Source organism: Indicator indicator, chromosome 18 (genome assembly GCF_027791375.1).
Source record: "Indicator indicator isolate 239-I01 chromosome 18, UM_Iind_1.1, whole genome shotgun sequence".
In the NCBI taxonomy this organism is placed as follows: domain Eukaryota; kingdom Metazoa; phylum Chordata; class Aves; order Piciformes; family Indicatoridae; genus Indicator; species Indicator indicator.
In genome coordinates, this window is record NC_072027.1 from 21,525,222 (window position 1) to 21,546,241 (window position 21,020).

Below are 21,020 nucleotides of genomic sequence, written 5' to 3' on the forward strand. Positions count from 1 at the left end.
CAGTCAGCATACAGTTGTCTTGAGTCTGTTTTAGTATTCCTGCTGTCTTTGTATAAGAGAAAATTCTCTTTCAAGGGAGAATTCTTACCTTTGTTTGCCCTTTCAATTGGCTCTTCCAGGGGGGATTCATTTCCACGAGACATCTGTGTGACTTCTCTTTATGTAGCAATGCAGCAAAGTCACCTGTGAGTTAGTTCTTTGAAGGACGATACAGAGGGGTATAAATCTGTGTTTTAGGAACCTGAGTCCTTGCAGAGCTAGTGACTGATTTGGGACTTGGTTCTTGCACCTGGATTTTCACTTGGCTGGGTGATGTTTAGGTAGCGTTATTAAGCCATGGTTCAAACTTTCCCTAATTCCCCTTTTAGCAGGTAATTGGATGAGTCTCCTTTGTAAATGTTTGAGTTTGGGGGATTCTGGTTTGTGGGGGTCGTTGGCTGTTGTAGTTTGGGGGTGGTTCTTTTTGGCTGGGTGGGGGTTTTAAGCTGTTTGGTATGGCAAAGCGAGCAAGTTAAAATCTTTAAAATTCTTAATCAGTTTCTGACACTGAAGTAATAATTAACATTTCAGCACTTTGTAGATTCTTACATGCAAGATTTGCCTGGAGGGGTCACAGGTAGCTTTGGGAAAGCAGCATTGGTTGCTGGAAGGCAGTGAGCACTCAGCAGTGCTGCCCTGCTTTGGTGTCCTCACCACATGCCTATCAAAGATTGTTTGAAAGTCATCTTAGAGAGTGGAGCTGTGGATTTGTTACTGGTGAGAGGGGGACAAGCAATCTGTTAATTTTGACTCAGAACTTTTTAAAAGGTGCTAAAGTTCCAAAATCTCTTTGTACACATGAAGGCTTCACTCTCAGGATTCTGTTAGCACTGCACAGCTGGCAGCCTGTAGAAGTTGGAGAAGCACTGGTTTGGTTAGGACCTTGCTCTGGCTGTCGTTGTCTTCTCTCAAATGCAGGGTGCTTTGGCTCTGCTTGCAACCCTGCTGTTGGAAGTTAGCCTCTGGAAAACACTCTGATTGCTCTGCACCTCAGAACAGCTTTGGGAACTCAGTGAATCACTTAAATTTCCTTGCTCTTCTTGCTGATTTCACTTTCCAGATGCATTCTCACATGTCCCAGAAACCAGAAAGATTCCTTATTTCTTAGGATTAAAATGGCTGTTTTCAAAGGGAGGTGAGGATCAATATTGGCAGTTCTAGCTCTATGCTTTGTCCTTTCTTGCCTTATCATGAAGAGCAGGGTTCACCATTCTGTGGTTTGACAGATGTGCAGTTGTTAAGAATTTTAGTTGTTGGTTTTTTGTTTGCTTGGTTTTTGATTTGGGTTTTGGGTTTGGTTGTTTTTTTGGTGGCTTTTTGTATTTTGTTTTGTTTGGGGTTTGGGTTTTGTTTGTTTTGGTTGGTTGGTTTTGGGGGTTTTTGGGGTTTTTTTATGTTTTTTTTTTAAATTATTGGCTTGGTTTTGTTGTTTATAATACTCTTTTTTTCTTTTGGTGGGTGAGATGGGAGGTTTGGGGTATCTTCAGCATGGCATTTTTTCAAACATTTTTCATGTGCTTAGGTGCATCCAAGCAGAAGTCAAGTTCCCTGCAGGTAGCTGATAAGGACCTACTGCCACCTTTTCACCCATACCAGCCTTTGGAATGCATAGTAGAAGAGACTGAAGGCAAGCTGAATGAACTTGGACAGAGAATTAGTGCCATTGAAAAAGCACAGCTTAAATCATTGGAATTAATTCAAGGTGAACCTTTAAATAAAGATAAGATTGAAGAACTTAAAAAGAACAGAGAAGAACAAGTACAGAAGAAGAAGAAAATATTGAAGGAGCTGCAGAAGGTGGAAAGGCAGTTGCAGATGAAAACCCAACAGCAGTTTACCAAAGAATATTTGGAGACCAAAGGTCAGACAGACACACCACTGCCCCTGCAGCAGCAGTGCCCAATTCCAGGGGTCTTCCCAGAAGTGGAATCTGATAAGGGTCTGCCAGAGGATAACTTTTCAGGGTTACCTCAGGTTGACACAATCTTGTCTAAAGATGATGAGCACCAACAGTCTCCAGCACCTGCTGAACAATTAGATTTTGTCCCTATCCAGCCTTTGCCAGCACCACAATGTAATTTTTCTGGTAATTTAGGTTATAATGGGACAGAGTCTCTTGAACTTCAGAAAGCATTAGGGAATCAGCAGAATGTAGGACAGCAGCAGCAGATTGCTGGGCAGGGGCTCTTAGTTCAAGAAGCAGACGGATTAATGGTTGCCACTCCAGCACAGACGCTTACCGACACTCTTGATGACCTAATAGCAGGTGGGTTAAGCAATATACCTGTTTTTGCATTAATTTGTGTGCTTAGTTTCCCCTTCTCTCCTTCCCTCAACAACATCTTGGGGTTTTCCAGTTTGGGAATACTTGCGTAAGAGTAAAGTTCCTGATCAGTACTATTAATCCTAACAGTGACTTCCAATTCTAACATCAGACTTGAAAACAGCTTTTTACCAAATGCAAAGCTTCTTGTACTGGAGACCTGTTTTGGCCCTTTTAGCCTCATCTTTTTCTGTGCTTTTTTCAAAAGCCTTCTCATGAGTGATTGACGGTGCCCATTAGGAAACCTGAAAGTGTGACAGTTTGATATCTTCCATAGAATTTTCTATACAGGCTTATGCCTCAGTGGCATTCTTCAGTGTAGAAGCCACCTCTAGCAAAATCCAAATTGTTCTCACTTGTATGGACCAATGTGTCCCTCTGCTGCTCAAGGTGTTGCTGTGGTTAAACACCACCTGAAATCAGCACCTAACTGCTTCATTCTGTAATGGCTCATGTTGTCAGAACACCCTCTCAACACTGGTTGCTGTACAGGAGCATCTGCTTGTTAGATACTACATGGCAAAAATGTGTCCTGTTGTCTGGATGAGAAGCAAAAATCCAAACATCCTCCCTTTGGTTGGGAACAGTGTGAAGAGGAGTGGAAATTCCCACCCATCGGGTTGTGTGAGTCCCCTTGTGCAAGAAGAGCTGTTGCTGTGGTTGACTATTACGAGAGTTTGCAGCTGTGGGTATGCAGTGTTTTCTGGTCTGTGGTTTGTTGGGGTTTAATTCAGTGTTTTTCAGCTTTGTGTGTCCCTCAGCCCTTTTATTCCTGTCTTCCCCCTCCACCTTCCCTTTGTAGTCACTGCCCTGTCCTTTTCAGTTCATCTCAAGGTTGTAGGAAGTGCAGTAAGAGCTTTTTGCCAGTCACGTCTGTCAGCTTAGAGTGGTGACTGCATCAGGCTCATGGAAGTGGGGTCTAACCTCCCATGAAAACCACAGGTAGTGGCCTAGTGCAGTGTGTGGTACCAGCTCCCTTCAGCTGTCCAGGGTAGTTCAAGGTCATGGTGTTCTGTTAGAGAGAATAGGTCCAAGTGCCTCCTTTTCTGGCTGTCCTACCTCCTTCCCTCCCCTACTCTCCCTTGCTCTTCAGAGTATTCAGCCAACATTAAAGCAGAAATCCAGGTGGATTATTCTCAGTTTTTATTACTCAAGGTTTAGTACTGGGTTGTGTGAGGGGGAGAACTTGAATGATTAATGCAAACCTACTCAACAAGGGCTTTGTCCCTGGAGTGGTTCCTCGTGTGACAATTGAATGAAACAAACACCTGACCATGTACACCTTTTCATTGCTTGCAGCTGCATCCAAAATAGTCCTTGCATCCAAATGAACAACTGCTGCAGTCACAGAATCATTCAGGTTGGAAAAGATCCTTGGGATCATGTCCAACCATTATCTCTCCTCTACAAAGTTCACCTCTAAAATATGTCCCTAAGCACCATTCAGCTGAGTGCAAGAGCTGTGCTGTTTGCAGATTGCTTGCAAACAACCAGGAAAACCTTTTCACAATTATTTTTTAAGATAATCTTGAACAGGCATTGGTTTATTTCCTTGAAACTGCCACCTGCCTTTGAGTCATTAAAGGTGTCTCGTCGTCGTACCAGTGAAGCAATTTCCTTGGTCACAGGTGCCACTGGTGGAGCTGCAGTAGTGGTGGTGAGTGGCATGGTTTGGAAGAGGCAGAAACATTTTTATTGCTGCTCAGAGTTACAGCTGGTAATTGGGTCTGCTTCAGAAGAGCCAAAACCGACTGTTAGGTTCAGTCAGCATTTTCCCTTCTGCACTGAAATCCCTGCTCGTGCTGGCCTTAACAGTGGCCATGTAAGAGGCACCTCAGCTGAGACTGCTGGTAAGGGAGAACTTGCATGTCGACAGAGCCTCGAATCTTTGTTTCACTAACTTAGTTGTGGCAGTGCACATAAGTGGAGTATTTCTCTTGCCATCCTGCTGGTGTCCTTTGTCAGCAGCTAGTTGTTGAGATGGTTGATGTCAAGGTGCAGAGTGATGCAGTCAGTCCCTGGTAGATGTGTCCCCGAGCCCCTGCTTTCATAAAACTATGCAGAAGTGATGGAGTAAGCTTTGGGAAGTCAAGCGAAGCATAAAAATGGGGCAGCTCTTTCCACTCCAGCATATTTTGGTTATAATGGAGTTTATCTGGATGTGCTGAAGCAAAACTCTGCAGTGAATCCTGTCTTTGGAGGTGACTTGCTACAGTCCCAATTTTAATTTGGTTTACAAATGAGATGTAGACATTGTGCAGTTCAGCATGGGAAGGCAAGAAATGATTTTGCATCCTATCTTCCAATAGAAGAGGACATTTTGGATCTCATTTTCATTACTCGGATTTGGTTTCTCGAAGCATCTTGTCTGGGATAGTTGGGGTTCCATTGCAGTGGACATTATGCATTTACTGTAGGGCATTTTTCAGTTTGCACTATTTGAGTTGAACCTTTTTTTGCAGGTTCAGGGTATTCAGGATGAGGAACTTCCTTTCATTGCTGGGTTTTGTGCATAGCTGGAATGTTTTTCTTCCTATGTCTTCTACTCAGCTTGTGTTTCTAGTCAGGAGGTGACATTTCTGTGTGCTTCTGACTCTCCTGCAAGCTGTGTTTTGAGAAACTTTTGTTAACTGTTCTTTTTTTCTGAAATCCTGGTGGTGTGTGGTTATACAGAACTGGGATGGTTTGAAGTGATGCTTTGGAAGGTCTGAAGTGACATCTGAGTCACTGTGTTCAGCTCTTTGGACTAAAGCTGGTTACTAGGAACATCTGGAGCTGAGAACTGGTGGCCCAGATGCAGTGCCCAAGGTGCAAAAGCCTTTGTGCTACTGAAGCTTCATGCACAGGCTGCAAGACTGCATGTTCATTCAATAGGATTGTTTATTGATCCTGAAAACCCCAGTTCCCTTGAGGAAAGAGGAAGTGAAATCCAGTGTTGCTGAACATCCGTGCTCATGGTGTGACAGCAGTTAGGCAGATTCAGTTTCAGACTACAGCTGCAATCTCATCTAGAGATACTTGCTCCATGTTCTGCCAGTGCCTCCAGAGTTGTACTTAGGTAGCACACCAAGCTCTTGATGCCTTTGTTTTTCACTCCTGTTTCCTGTGATATTTTTTCATGTCTTTGAGGACTCATCTTCAGTCTCACAGTGATTCAGAGAAAGTCCCTTTGGACAGCTGCAGTGTAGGGAGCCTGGGTTTTCTCCATACTTTTTCATTTTTTATTTAATACAAGTCTTTTGAATTCCAAAGTCTGTGGAAACATCCAAAGCTATGTCACACAATAGGGATTTCATAAAGATGAGGTCCACCTTTTGAAAATAGATTTTTATTTGATTTTTTTTTTTTAATCAGTGCCTTCCTGGCAAGAAGCCAGAACACTTGTTCAGTAGGAAGCAATCTGAATGCTGGAAAGTTTGCCTCCTAGTTTTCCCAGAGGATGAAGGTGGACATGAGCAGTGCCAGTGCTGCTCTGCACTGCAGTGCTTCACTGGTCATGTTAACAGTGAGCAGAAAGCCTGGAGTGGGTGTGGTGGCATTGCTTCAGGGAGATGGCACACAAGCTTCTGGCAATGTCAGTGTGAGCTGCTGAAGGCTGGCAAGAAATCCTCAACTCCCTTGGGGCCAGTGTCAGACTGATGAAGCCATCCCTGAGGGCACAGTCTAGCTCCTCCTAGTAGAGGGAGGCAGAAGCAGAGGTGGCTCTCACCTTGTGTCCCATTGGCAGGACAATCTCATCTGCCTGCAGGAGATTCCCAAGAGGAGCAGCTCTCCTGTTTTCTGAGGTTTATGATCCATAAATGGATTTGGGGAAATAGGAGTTAACGCAAATTTCATGCAGATGTGTGTGAAGGGATGTTGGAACCACTGCTGCAAGGTCGTCTTTGTGTTAAAAATCTGTGTGTTAGACTGAGCTGAATCAGCTCTGTGAAATTGGAGGCAGAAGTTCTCAGATGCTTTGCTTGACAGCTGCATTGGGCCAGCTTGACAGATACACTACGCAAATGAAAAATTGCACTTCAAAGAATATCCTGAAGGTTTGTAAACTCAGCATTTCTCCTGCCTTGTGTGTTCTCTCTCACGCTGACATGGTTGTTCCTCTAAGTGCTCAGCACACGCTCATGTGGTTCAAGCACGTGAAGATAACCTGAAGTATGCATGAAATACCTTGGGCGTTTTATTCTTGGCTGTGAAATGTAGAGAATTGTGGAACCTGTAAGAGCACTGAATATGTTACATTGAAGACCTTTAAACTGGCTCAAATGCAGCCCCTCTGTGCCCCCCTACTTTGCATATAAAGCACATATCTAGAGCTGCAAGATCTGAGACTGTTGAGCCAGTGTCTTTCATGAAAAAGGACCAGTTTGATATAATAGAAGTCCTTAACAGGGTTATTTGGTGCCTTGTATTTTGGAAGGAGAGATCTTTAGAAATCAAATCAGTGTCTTCACTTCAGTGCAGTGAGGAGGAAGACAATCTGCTGCTGTAAGTGGTGCACCATGGTGTGCAGATGAAGTGTGCCACTTCTGATCTGAAACCTTTCATCCAAACCCGGGTTGCTCATGAACGTGGTAGCTCTGAACTCAGATGTGAGGCTTTCTTGCTTCACTGTGGCAGCCAAACCATAATGCTGGTTTCCCTGCAGTGCTAGAGAGGATGCTCTGCTTACAAAATGCCCTTTGAAAGTTTCACCTCCTGGAATTTCAGTGACAACCACCCTGCCATGTTTCCAGACCTCAGCTGAAGTGACCCCTTTAAAGTTGTTCCAGTTGTGCATACACAGGCCTACAGGCTGGCCGAGTGGTGCTGGTGATCATGGTGAGAATTTTGGTAAGACTCTTCCCTCTGAGGAGCTCTTGCTGTGCAATTTGTCAGTGGAATTGGGAAGGTTGAGGTGGGAAAGGTATAAAAAATAATCTCTCAAAGGCGTCGCAGGTTGGAGTTCATCCTTAAGCCTCCTGAGGTGTTTGAAACAATCAGGCAAAAGCAAAATGCTGCTGCTTGTTTCTTTCTTTCAGTGGTTAGTGGTTTTCATCAGCGCTGCAGGAAGGCTGCCAACGAACTGTGTGGTTTGAAATTATTCAAACCAGGGGTTCCATCCACTGCACAGTGCAGAACTGTTACAACCCAGCACTGACAATGCTTGTCAAATGCAGGTGCCATAATTGCGCTCACTGTAGTTAAAGTGCATTTGTAGTTAGTCCATTCCTTCAAGTTCTAGATCTCCAGGATGAAATCTCTTACAGGCTGTGAATCAGTAATGATGAGTTTTAGGGAGTGCAGATAATTTTCAGCTTTCTTATTTTTGTTGACTGCCCCCTCCTGTCTGCTTCTCTTCTGCCTTTCCTGGATTGTTTTGACTGTGAGACCTGATCAGTGGTGTGTGCTGATGTGGGTCAGCCTGCATTGGAAGCCCTGTCTGGAGCCTAGGTGTGCAGTAGCCTTTAGGTGAAGGACTTGTGAATTCCCGGTGGAGCTGGTATACCTGGAGATTAGATTTGTGCTTTGCCTTCTTCGACCTAGCACATGATAGAGCTCTGATGATGAAGGTTACTATTTGAGGGGGGTAACCAATAATCTTCATAGTTCATGCTCAATACGCACACAGACTAATACATACAATTCTTTCCAACTTAACGCAGTTTGGAGGCAATGCTCACAGTGTTTAACTGCCAGGCAGCTGCTTTGTGCAAGGCTCCAGCTCGTGTGATTTAAGAGCACTTGATTTCATTGTTTCCCCCTCCTGCTGTTTTGATATTAGACCGTTGCAGTTTGACAGGACTAAATATTTTTCGCTGTGAAGTGCCATTGCTAAGCACAGATTAATAATGTTGTGTTACTTTTCAGCTGTGAACAGTAGAGTGCCCAGTGGCTCCACCAGCTCCTTGCACACAGCCGAGTCCCCTGCGTCTGAGCCCTGCTCCCAGGCAACCGGCAATGTGCCCTCACAGTCGATGCTCCCCATGTACCCTTCAGTTGACATCGATGCACATGTGAGTCCTTGCAAGAGGCTTCCAGTGGGTTTGTTTTCTCTTGAGTTCTAAAAGGCAAATAAAATTGATTCAGTACTGTCTGAAATATGCTAAACTTCTCTTAAAATGTTTTTAATTTCTGACTATCTATTTCTTTTTCTTCCCACCTGTGAAGACCGAAAGCAATCATGACACGGCTCTGACCCTTGCATGTGCAGGAGGTCATGAAGAACTGGTGTCTGTGCTGATAGCACGTGGGGCCAATATTGAACACAGAGACAAGAAGGGTAAGCTAAAGCAAGGGTACAGTTTGATTGTCAACTAAAACTTGAAATAGCAAATTTCCAATTGGGATGTGGGATTTTTTGCTTCACAAAATCACTAAAGTTTGAAAAAAGGCAGAATTTCATTCTTGTACTTAATGTGCAAGTCCTGGCCACGTAAAGCCAGGGACACTGGCTGTCTTCCTAGCTGTGCAAGGAAGGGCTTTCTGAGCGGTGTCTTAAGTGGGTTTGTGAAATATGAAGTACTTTTGTCCTTATGATTCACTTTCTACAAGAGAGCTTAGCATATTAGGCAGTCAGTGGGGTCAGTATCAAACCTTGGCTGGCAAAGCCAGCAGGAAGCAGTGGTCAGGTTGTGATTCATGTTGTTCCCAGTAACAGAGGCAACAAAATCTCAAGTCTTTTAGAGCCGAGAGAACAAAAGCACCATACCACTCCTTGGAACTGGCATCTAAAGAGATGAGTTGGTCAGAATTTAACCCAAACTGATGAGTGAAATCTTGGCAGTGCTTGGTTTTGAAGAGCCTTCCATTATATTTGCCTAGAGTTAGAGCCTTGATGTGTCAGGATCAGAAAGGTTCTGAGATGGTGGCTTACCCATCCCAGGAAACCTCCAGTTGGAGGAAGACATGTCTGATCAATAGATGTCATTGTCCATTAACTCTTTTGTCTATTTCCTCTCCTGAATACTTCTGAGATTCTCCAGGGTTCCTTTAACATGAGCTCTTGTTCCCAGGGTTCACACCTCTGATTCTGGCTGCAACTGCTGGGCATGTTGGTGTGGTGGAAATTCTGCTGGACAAAGGTGGAGATATTGAGGCACAATCTGAGCGCACAAAGGATACTCCTCTTTCATTGGCATGCTCTGGTGGGCGCCAAGAGGTACAGACACATTTATCTTCAAGGGGCTCAAGTTCGGTGGTTGTAAACAGGTTTTTGTACAGTGGGATTTGTTTTGTTTGGTTTTTTTACGGTATGATAAATCATCCTTTTTCTGGAAGGTTTTTAACTTTTCTAAGTGTAGCTAATTGAAGTATTCTTCTGAGAGGAAAGGGAATTTATTCTTTTCTTTCTTGGCTGTCCCTCTTTTCTTAGCTAAGGTTGTTAGAGCTTGTGGTCATTCTTTTGTTGAGAGTTGAAGATAAGAGCTCTGGTGGGGGAGGTAAAGGTGTTTAATGCGTAGCTTCATTCACCAAATACTTCCCTTATGCATCCTCCCCACTCAAAATTGAAGCAGCCAGTGCAGGCACAGATTGGCAAGCACTAGAATTTTGTGTTGGCAGTACAAAGTTTTAGTGATGCTGTGCAGGGCCCATTCCACTGGGCTTTTAAGGATCTTTGAGTTTTCTTTCAGCTGCTGCCTGTTTTTAAAAATACTTCTTTTTTTTTTTGTTTTTTTTTTCCAAATGAGAATTGCTAAATTCTTCCAACTTTTAGTCATGGGCATACCGGCTTCTAAGCTGGCATGGAGATCATAGAATCATCATAGATTCAGTCAGGGTTGGAAGGGACCACAAGGATCATCTAGTTCCAACCTCGCTGCCATGGGCAGGGACACCCCATACTACATCAGGATGGCCAGAGCCTCATCCAGCCTGGCCTTAAACACCTCCAGGGGTGGCGCCTCAACCACCTCCCTGGACAACCCATTCCAGGCTCTCACCACTCTCATGGTGAAGAACTTCATCCTCACGTCCAGTCTGAATCTCCCCGCTTCCAGCTTTATTCCATTCCCCCTAGTCCTATCACTACCTGACATCCTAAAAGGTCCCTCCCCAAAGATGGTGATGGGCTCTGTGCCTGTTAGGAAAGGGGTAAGTTTTGGAACTTGTAGGGATTAAAACAGTTGGACAAAATTGGAAAGTTGCTTCTTTGACTTAGGCATTGCAGATCTTTTGCAGTTAAAGTGCTGCTCTCCTTAAGCCAGGAATCTACCTCTTCTATTTCTGGCTTAGCGACTTGTGAGGGAGCCTTTTTTCTGCCTTATTTGAAAATCACCCAGCCTGCTTGGGTAGATTAAATGAGGCCCACTGAGGTACAGTATGTCCCCAGAAATGTTTCGGTTTCCCCCCCTTTTCTGTCTCTTATGTAGCTTCTGATAGAGGAGGGAAGTCCCTGTTGGTGCCTGTTTCCTTCACGTCAGTCTGACGCATTTTTCCCATGTTTTTTTTTTGGAAAGGCCTTTGAAAAGAGATGGGCAAACATGGCTCAAGGGTCATCCGATTTAAGGTCAGGGGAGTTTCTGAAAGGGACGAGGGATAGAGCTCTTTTGCAAACTTAAGATGCACAGGAAGAGCTCACACCAAAGCGTTGCATTTTGATGAGGCAAAATAATCTTTCTGCACTGCTACAGCCCATGCAGGCTAACAGATGCACTCATGGCTTGCTACGTGTGTAGAGTGTGTGTATGTAAAGTGAAGCAAAAGAGGATAGAAGGTTTCCTCTACTATCTTCTCTATTAATGGTGGAAACTGGTAGCATAACTAGAAGGTCTAAACATGTGATAATATCCTTTTCCTTTCTGGATAACGGCAAAGGCCCAGTGCGTCTCTTAACGTGCATGCTGTTTTCTCAGGTGGTTGATCTGCTGTTGGCCCGGGGAGCTAACAAAGAACATAGGAATGTGTCTGATTACACACCACTGAGCCTTGCTGCATCTGGTGGCTATGTTAATATCATCAAGATTCTTCTCAATGCTGGGGCAGAAATTAATTCAAGGTAATGTGCTATGTACACCAGATGAACTGCGGTGTAGCACAGACACTCCATTGTTGACTGTGTACTGCGGCACAGGTTGGAGCCTCTGGTGCTTTCAGACCTCCTGGCAGTGTGCTGCGCTAGTGTTACCCTTTCTGTTCATGTTATTTTATGCTTTGAAATGGCTTTAACTGTCAAGAGCTTCATCTTCCTTATACCAAAAATCCTTAAAATATTGTCATAGCCTGCAAACCTATTCCTTCCCTTTCCCTTTTCTACCATTCTAGGATCTAGCAGCCAAACTGTTTCCAGTAAAATCAAGCAGAAGGATCAGCCAAAGCGTTCACAACAACTCTGTTTGAAGGTGCCTTTTGCATCTTCAAGATGCAAAGGAAGAGGAACAAACTTGCACAGCTGTCTCTTAAGCCTCTTCTGTTCATTTTAAGAAAGCTTACATATATTCTGACACCAGAGAAAGTCTAAACTGTGCTAGGAGCATGCTTTTTCTGAATGGCTCAGGTGCATCCTTAGTTTTTAGTGTATGTAGCTTGTGTTCTGCAGTCATCTGAACTTAGCACAGCAGAAAGGTATTTCCTTTGTTCAGGATCTGCAGTTGTTCACTGCCTCTGGTTACTCTCGTTTCTCCTACCTAATCAGTAACCGCTATCGTTTCAGGTCACTGTCCATATTTGTGTGTGTTATGTGTTCCTTTCTGGCTTAAAGGAAAGCATTTTTTTCCTCTTGGATGCACTTGGGTTTCCCCAGGGCATTGCTCAGACTCTGAGCACTGCAGTTGTCTCTGTCCCCGCAGGACTGGCAGCAAGCTGGGGATCTCTCCTCTGATGCTGGCCGCCATGAATGGCCACGTGCCTGCCGTGAAGCTGCTGCTGGACATGGGCTCTGATATCAACGCCCAGATTGAGACCAACCGCAACACAGCTCTCACCCTGGCCTGCTTCCAGGGCCGAGCAGAGGTGGTCAGCCTGCTCCTGGACAGGAAGGCCAATGTTGAGCACAGGGCAAAGGTAAGTCTGGGAGTTGCCTTTCCTGAACTCTGACTTCTAAAAGGTCATTCCTCTGAGTCATCAAGTTTCTTCAAATTGGCCTGGTACTTTGAGCCTCTCAGGGCTTAGAGAATTTATTAAATGTTCTGAAATACTTTTTTTGGGGGGGGGTTTGTGCATTAGGGAAAAGCTGGCTGATGCTCTGAGTTCCTAATGAAACAAATCAACTCTTCTTCTGTAGTGATAAACCTTTCAGGTTTAAGCTTGATGTGATACTTGTTAACAGAAAGTATCTTCACTTTCGAGTGAAGTCTAGCAGGAGAAGAACTTACAGAGGAGTGTTACTTAGATACTTCTTGTCTACCACAGAAGTAGTGCAGTCAGACTCTGTAAAGCTTTTACGTTGCTGTGGAACCCATGGCTTCAGTACTGTGACTTTCTGTGCCTCTGAAATACTCCACAGGTCCCATCCTTTGGTACTCTGGGACAGCTTTGTGTCTCCTGCCATAAAGCAAACTTAAAGCTTGTGTAGACAGCCAGACTGATTTCCCCAGCACAAAGGAATTTTTGGTAACTTCTAAGGCTGCTGAAATAATTGCTGTGTCTGTCTATCCCGCCTGCTTCTGGAGTGACTGTGGCTGGAGAAAAGGGGATATGGATAAAAGCCAGCTCTCAAATGGTCAGTTGGGCATGTTAGCAGCTGGTGTAAGTTTATTTAACAGTCTAGCCTGGCATCTTAATTGGGCCCGGATCAGTCTCAATGCTAAGGGAGGCTAGGAAGAACTACACAGTCAGCTTGGAGCCTTTTTGTAGAAATACCTGTTGTGTCTTCCTTCAGATCTGTTCTAACCCCTGTTTTAGAGATCCTGTTGTAAACTTTGATTTTTTGCTGGTGGTAGTCAACAGTTTGCCTGGGTTTGTATAAGTCAAAGCTCAAGGGTATTTGGGGTTTGTTGGGCTTGTGTTGGTTGGTTGGTGTTTTTTTGTCGTTTTTGGTTCTGTGGAGTTTTTTTAGTGTTTGTAATTGGGTTGTTTTTTTGTTTGGGTCCTTTTTTCTTCTTCTTTTTGAGAAAGACTATTTGAAGTTAGGCTCCTAACCTAAATATAAGCAGCTGAATAAACAAACCTACTTTCCTGTTGTAGGAACCATGCATGTTGTGTCTGAAGTATACTGCACACATTTCACACAGTGTACCTCCCTCTCTTGGCACAGACTGGTCTCACACCTCTGATGGAAGCGGCTTCAGGAGGGTATGCAGAGGTTGGAAGGGTTCTCCTTGATAAAGGAGCAGATGTGAATGCTCCACCTGTGCCTTCCTCAAGAGATACAGCTTTAACAATTGCAGCAGATAAGGGTCACTACAAGTTCTGTGAGCTCCTGATTAACCGGTAAATGTTTCTTCTCCTTTGCTCACGTTTGCTCTGTAGCTGCATTCCTCTGTGGTAAGGGTGCCCTGCTTTATGTTGCCTCACACAACTGAAAGTGAAAAGGGAATAATAACTTTGGAAATAGGACGTAGCATCTGTTCCCTAATCTCCAGTGTTTTCCCAGAGTATCCTGCTACTCCAGTGTTTATTAAGCTAATCAGGCAGCTGGATCTGGGGTAGACAAACAGCACTTGGCTTGGCAGCTCTGTTGGCTGTACAATTCCCACCTGAGCAATCCATTGCAATTCCTGCTGTCAACTGTGGGGCAAAGCCTGGAAGTAGCTCTTTGAGCTCTTCAAGCATAACTCCAAGTGCTGCTAAAATCTCAAGGGGCTCCTTTGTCCTATGAGGAGCTCCCATGTGAGTGATGAAGGACCTGTGGTAGTGGCATAGGTGCGGTGCAGTGAGACTCCCTGTAAAGGGAGCTTTAAATAACCCCGTGGCACCATGCTGCAACTGAAACTCAGATTTCAATGACAGACTTTCTCTCTCTAGCCCCTAGATTTCAACCCATTATCCTCTGATCTCTTCCAATCTCACGTCTCCTCACCCCTGTCCTTTCTCAGAGGGGCGCACATCGATGTTCGGAACAAGAAAGGAAACACCCCCCTGTGGTTAGCAGCTAACGGTGGCCACTATGATGTGGTGCAGTTGCTGGTGCAAGCAGGAGCAGATGTGGATGCTGCAGATAACCGGAAAATCACACCTCTTATGTCAGCGTTTCGCAAGGTAGGAGACCAGCTTCACTCGATGCTTCAGTGCTAGATACTTCAAAGCAGAGTTTCTCATTTGGTCTGAAATCTGAATGCCTGTTTTGGAAGAACCAAATGTGCTGCAGAAGAGTTGCTGGTTGGTAACGTGCCTGCTGGGAAGGAGTTGTCTGTGTGAAGGGTACAGATGATCTCATTTGTGAGAGGAGAAACCATCCCATAAACCATGTTAACTTCAGTCTTTCCAGTTAGTCGCTGTCCAAAAACTTGTGCTGAGATTTCACTGTCTTGAGACTGCCATAGTCCCATCTAAACTTCTGCAGGCTGTACTACTTGAGGTGGTTCTGCTTTGGGGCTGGAAACAAAACCAGTCTGTAACAGCTGTCCTGGCTCAGTGACAAATGGAAGAAGAGGAAGGTCATGGGCCCTCTCGAGAACGAAACAAGGCACCCGGTCACACAGGATGTGGAGAAGGCTGAGCCACTCAGTGACCTTTTTGCCTCAGTCATCAGTGGTAAGGGCTCCAACCACAGCATCCAAGTTGCAGGAGGCAAGGACAGGGACTGGGAGAATGAAGATCTGCCCCCTGTAAGAGAAGACCAGGTTCAAGACCTGAAGAACCTGAACGTGCACAAGTCCATGGGACCTGATGAGATCCATCCGTGGGACCTGAGGGAACTGGCAGGTGAAGTTGCAAAGTCACTTTCCATCATATTTGAAAAGTCCTGGTGGCCTGGTGAAGTTCCTATGGACTGGAAAGGGGGAAACATCAGCCCCGGCTTCAAAAAGGGATACAAGGAAGACACAGGGAACTGCATCACCTCAGTGCCTGGCAAGATAATGGAGCAGGACCTCCTGACAGCTCTGCTAGGGCACAATGAGGTGGTTGGTGACAGCCAACATGGCTTCAGCAAAGGCAAATCCTGCCTGACAAATTTGATGGCTTTTTATGATGGGGTCACAGCATCAGTAGATAAGGGAAGAGTGACTGATGAAATCTTCCAGGACCTGTGTAAAGCCTTCAGCACTGTCCCATGTGACATCCTGGTCTCTACATTGGAAGAAGACAGATTTCATGGATGGAGCACCGTGTGGATAAGGAATTGGCTGGATGGCTGCTCTCAAAGAGCTCAATGGCTCAATGTGCAACTGGAGACCTGTGTGATGAGTGGAGTCCCTCAGGAGTTGGTGCTGGGACCAGTGCTGTTTGACATCTTTGTTGGTGCTATGGGCAGTGGGGTGGAGGCACCCTCAGCGAGTTTGCAGATGGCACCAAGCTGTGTGGTGTGGTTGAGACACTGCAGGGAAGGGATCCATCCAGAGGGATGTGGACAGGCTGCAGAGGTGTGCCCAAGCCAACCTCATGAAGTTCAACAAGGCCAAGTACAAGGTCCTGCACCTGAGTCAGCACAATCCCCAGCACAAATCCAGGCTGGGTGAGGAGAGGATTGAGAGCAGCCCTGCAGGGAAGGACTTGGGGGTGCTGGGTGAGGACGTGCTTGATGTGAGCCAGCAACATGTGCTGGCAGCCCAAAAAGCCACCTGTGGCCAGCAGGGCTAGGGGAGGGAATTCTGACCTCTGCTCTAGTCTTCTGAGAGCTCATCTGAAGCTCTGTGTCTGACTCTGGATCCCTCAGCACAAGAAGGACATGGAACTTGTTGGAGGACATGCTGGAGAAGGTCCAGGGGAGGCCACCAAGATGATCAGAGGGCTGGAGAACTTCCCCTATAGGGACAGACTGGGAGAATTGGGGCTGTTCAGCCTGGAGAAGGCTCCAGGGAGACCTTAAAGCAGCCTTCCAGTACCTGAAGGGGCTTAAGAAGAGCTGGGGAGGGACTTTTTATAAGGGTCTGTGGTGGTAGGACCAGGGGCAATAGTTTGAAACTGGAGCAGGATGGATTGAAGTTAGGCATTGTTGAACAAAGTTAGCTCGATGGTGTGAGGAACAAGAGAGTAGGTTGGAGTGACAGGCGAGATCTAAAGAGAGTTTTCTTAGCTGTTACCAGAAATACTCACTGCTGCTTCTCCCCTCGGACCTGGCTTGGTCCTTGTTTTTTAAAATAAAGCTCTCCCTGTGTTAGAGCTTAGTCTGTGGCACTGTGCCAGGGGGCAGCAGCTGTGCTGTCAGCACTGAGCAGACAGTCACTGCCATGCTTCCCAAACAGCAGCTTGCCATAAAGGTTCTTGCTTGTCTTATGTGTTGGACTAAGAGATATCAAAGTTGTTTTTTGATACTATGGTGTGCAACAGCTGAGGATTTTCTTGGCTGTTCTAGGGGCACGTGAAAGTGGTTCAGTTCCTGGTGAAAGAAGTGAACCAATTCCCTTCAGACATCGAGTGCATGCGCTACATAGCAACCATTACTGACAAGGTGAGTTCAGCTCTGGAGGAACGCTCTGCCCCTTGTTTTAGTGAGAATACCCACAAGAGATTCTGAAATACAGGAGAAAATGGACATTGAGGGTTTTGGTAGTTTTGATTGGGATAAAATAAGACACCAGCAGAGTTTAGAGTCTTCTTCAGCTGGAGCAGTTGGTATGATATGTGAATAGAGGGAAATTGAGCTCAGGTTTGTAGAGCAAGCCTCACTCTGAGACTTTATTTTGTAGTTTATTATGTAGTTTATTTTGCAGTTTATTATGGAGGTCGTAAAACAAGTTTGTATTTCAGGACCTGTTGAAAAAGTGCCACCAGTGTGTGGAGACAATTGTGAAAGCTAAAGACCAACAGGCTGCAGAAGCAAATAAGAATGCAACTATACTGCTGAAGGAGCTAGACCTGGAAAAAGTGAGTAGAAGACTGCTGTTGTGTTGCTCTCATAGGTTGAGTTTTAGTCTGCTGCTCTTCAAACCATCCTATCGTATGCCAGCTTCAAAACGAAAGTGCTGGCTGGAGCAGAGTGTTGTGGGGCTTGAAGTTCAGATTGTAACATGAGAGGCTTCCTGTTCTGGTGGCTGCTTGTAGGTTCCATTCTTTGCGTGGTGGTCTTTTCCTCTGGGATGGCAGTAGGACAGGGAGAGATAGGGGAGTAGCTCCTGGCTTTGGTTTGTAGCTTGCTGACTTTCTGCTTGCTGCTGCTTTCTGCTGTGCTTTTTCTGCAGACAAGCTCAGGTGATGGTGAATTCTGTTAGCTTTTATCGTAAATTATAACTCAACTCGTTATCTCAGCCCAGAGATTTTTGTGTTACTTTCCCTCACTCCTGTGTTGGAGGGAAAATGATGTGTTAAACTGGCAGAGTAGCGTAATTATTTGAACTCTGTATTTATTAATCTGTAGGTTCTTGATGCTTCTTGGGGCAGTAGTTCTTCATCTGTGACTGTATGTGCTTTTGTCCTTCTAATATACAAAAAGTGAAGCAGATACTGAGGTTGTGACAAATCAGAACTGGCTCCAGCCACCACATTCTCTTTTTTGGAAAAGCTTGGGCTTAACAACAGCTTCCTTGTGTAGCAGCTCTGTTACATCGCTTCAGTGCAGGAGGGGTGTGGGAAAGGGAACTCTTAAGCCTCAGTGGTGCCATGTGTGGTATGTTCTGGGTGTCGTCCAACATAGTCCAGAAGCATTTTGTGCACCTCTATTCAGTGTTACAAAGCAGAGCCTACAAGCTGTCTGATAAACTATAAGCAGTTGAACAGGTAGTGGGGAAAATCATCTTTTCCCTTACAGGGGACAATTAAGTGTCTCAGATGTGACATCTTGAGCACTCTTACTGGGCTTTCTTAATGGAGGCTCTTAGAGTTTTTGACAAACTACTTCCAAGTTAGTTTTTTTTCCAGGCTGCTGACTTTTTATATACTCATCAGTTCCGTGCAAAGCTGAAGTATAGCAGAGCTGACTAACCTGTTTCTATACATTCAATAACAGTAATCAGGAAGGGAGCTTTTTTCCCTATGGTATTTCTGTGAGATGATTTTGAGTCGAAGATGTGAACATTGCTACAAGAATGTGATTGAGGTTATTAAAGGACTGAGTTGATGATGAGAGTTCTCCAGGAAAATTCAATTTTTGTAATACTTCAGGTTTGGTGGTTGTATTCTTATCCGTCAGAAGCTTTGAGACCCACAGGTCCTGATGCTCTGTAAGGGGTATGCCCAGATTCTGAGTCAGGAATGATTCAGTATCTGACAAAGTCCTTCTTGTCCATTGTGCCCTCTCCTTTCTCCATCTGCCCCAGATTTTTAGGGGAATTCTGAACTTGAAATGTAATTTAGGATTAGGATTTAGTCTGAAAACTTAAAAATATGGATTCTTTTTTCCTACACAGTCAAGAGAGGAGAGCAGAAAACAAGCTCTTGCAGCTAAAAGGGAAAAAAGAAAGGAAAAGAGGAAGAAGAAGAAAGAGGAACAAAAAAGAAAACAAGAAGAAGATGAAGAAAACAAGCCTAAAGAAACTCTGGAACTGCAAGAAGATGATGATGATGAAGAAAATGATGATGAAGGTAAAGGACAAGTGTTTCTATTAACAGTGTAATTGTGGGTGTGCCTTTCTTTAACCACATAAGCAATGGAAGCTGTTTGAAAGCTTCCTTCTCTGGTACTGAGACATTGTTGCACAGCTTCTGCCCCAGTCCTCTCCTCTGCAATCAAAAGTTACACATGAAACTCCTTTGTTCATTTTTGCCCCTTCCTTTGTTCCAAAAGTCCTTCATCCTTGGAGGATTTAGAGCTGAATGAATTTACAGCAAAGAGTCTGACAGCTCAACAAGGAGCATAACTTCATCATAGAGTCTTCAGTTAGGGCACTGATGTCTGCGTGTTGTGGGGTTTGATTGTGCATCAACTGTTTCTCTTTCAGTGGAGCAAGAAATCCCTATAGAGCCTCCCAGTGCAACTACTACAACTACAATTGGAATTTCTGCCACATCAACCACTTTCACAAATGCCTTTGGGAAGAAGAGAGCCAATGTTGTGACCACCCCCAGCACAAACAGAAAAAACAAGAAAAATAAAACAAAAGAGACTCCTCAGAACATGCAGATCATCCTGCCAGATCAGCATATATCTCTAGCACAGCAAAAAGCAGATAAAAATAAAATCAACGGAGAGCCAAGAGGCGGTGGTGCAAGTGGGAACAGTGACTCCGATAACCTGGATAGCACTGACTGCAACAGTGAAAGCAGCAGTGGGGGGAAAAGCCAGGAGCTGAACTTCACGATGGACATGAACTCCTCGGAGCGGCGCTACACCTCCCTGCTCAGCCCCTCTCAGGATGACAAACCCAGCTCCTTGGCTCCGAAAGCTCCAGCCAGGTGAGCTTCCTGTTGCTTCCCTGGCCTTCCACAGGCTCTCTAACTTAAGCTTTACAGTGGGTGGTGCCTTCCTGAAGTCTTGAGAGACTGAGTTGGTTTTCTTTGCAGAGCTAATTTCTGCTGTCAAGCACGTTGAAATCAACCTGTTTAAAATTGCAAAGCTAAGCTTATTTGTACATTTCTGTTGCCATTTCTGGCTACTTTTGAGTAATGCTTCAGCAGCTGCATTGCTCTGTGCTGTTTGAGCATCCCTGGTGCATTGTCAGCTTTCTTACAAGAGACTGAGATGAATGTGCTGGCAATTTAAAAGGAAAGTGCTAACTTACCTGTGTATAAAATTGGTTTCAGTACCTTCTGTTTGATGATTTCATTATTAACTCATTTGACTTGCAATCTCTTTTAAGGAGGGAAGAAGTTGATGACTCTGAGCATTTCACCTGCCAGGTTGATGGCCAATTTGATTTAACCTTGTCGAGCCAAAGGTGAGAGCCAGAAGAATTCAGTCAATGTACAGGGGCCATATGAATGGTTTGGAAAACCGTTCAGTTGCTAATAACCTTTATAACACCAGTTTCTGAACAGCTGCTGAGTTTACATCAAAAAGCTTAGATCTTCATCTGTATCTGTGGTCTTTGGTTGTTTTGGTATTTAAGTAGTCCCATCCTCTGTAGTGTTCTTTTTTCTCTTCCTGCACTAAGGGAGGGGAGAGGGTGTGGGGCCTGCTCTGCAGAACACCCAGCTGCATAAAGAACACAAACATGATGGGATCAGAAGGGGCAGAACTGAGAGGGCTGTTGCCAGCAAATTGGCACTTGTCTGGGAGTGGAAGAGAGTTGGGATTGTGCGGGTTTTTTTTTGTGTGTGTGGGTTTGTTTTTATTTATTACCAGATGAAAATTAGGTGCAGAATGAGTGGCTTTGCTAGCCCTTTTGGTCAAGGGGTGGCCGCTCTGGATTACCCTGAGGAACACCAGAAATTTTATGTGGTCTGTTCTGTGCCATGCACATGCAGAGTTTGTGCCTCAGACCTTCCCTGCAAGCCAAAAGCCTTGGAACCCTGTGCAGTTCACTATGGCAGGACTAATTGAATGCATTCTCTTTAATTCTCTTTAGAAGCAGTGCTTCTGTTAGAGAAATACACCCAAGAAACACGATGGGACATCAGTAGAGAAATGAGGATAGTGTATTTCATTAGCTCCTGCAGGTGCTTCTGACTCTTGCATTGGGCAGACTTTGTCTGAAAATAATTTCTAGATTTCCTCTTTGTGAATTCCTTTGCTCTTTAGTCATAGATGTGGCAGTGACAAGGCTGC

At 44.8% G+C, this 21,020-nt stretch overlaps 1 protein-coding gene across 1 annotated transcript in view; it reads left to right on the plus strand.

Moving 5' to 3' along the window:
• ANKHD1 (ankyrin repeat and KH domain containing 1) overlaps window positions 1-21,020 on the plus strand; it is a 121,834-nt gene that overhangs the window by 81,916 nt on the left and 18,898 nt on the right. The window contains exons 16-28 of the mRNA XM_054389041.1: window positions 1,562-2,305; window positions 8,210-8,355; window positions 8,510-8,621; window positions 9,355-9,500; window positions 11,194-11,336; window positions 12,127-12,340; window positions 13,533-13,708; window positions 14,314-14,476; window positions 16,734-16,829; window positions 17,129-17,245; window positions 18,724-18,898; window positions 19,255-19,708; window positions 20,113-20,190. Of these exons, the coding sequence (XP_054245016.1) occupies window positions 1,562-2,305; window positions 8,210-8,355; window positions 8,510-8,621; window positions 9,355-9,500; window positions 11,194-11,336; window positions 12,127-12,340; window positions 13,533-13,708; window positions 14,314-14,476; window positions 16,734-16,829; window positions 17,129-17,245; window positions 18,724-18,898; window positions 19,255-19,708; window positions 20,113-20,190 (2,764 nt within the window). The remainder of the gene's footprint in view (window positions 1-1,561; window positions 2,306-8,209; window positions 8,356-8,509; window positions 8,622-9,354; window positions 9,501-11,193; window positions 11,337-12,126; window positions 12,341-13,532; window positions 13,709-14,313; window positions 14,477-16,733; window positions 16,830-17,128; window positions 17,246-18,723; window positions 18,899-19,254; window positions 19,709-20,112; window positions 20,191-21,020) is intronic.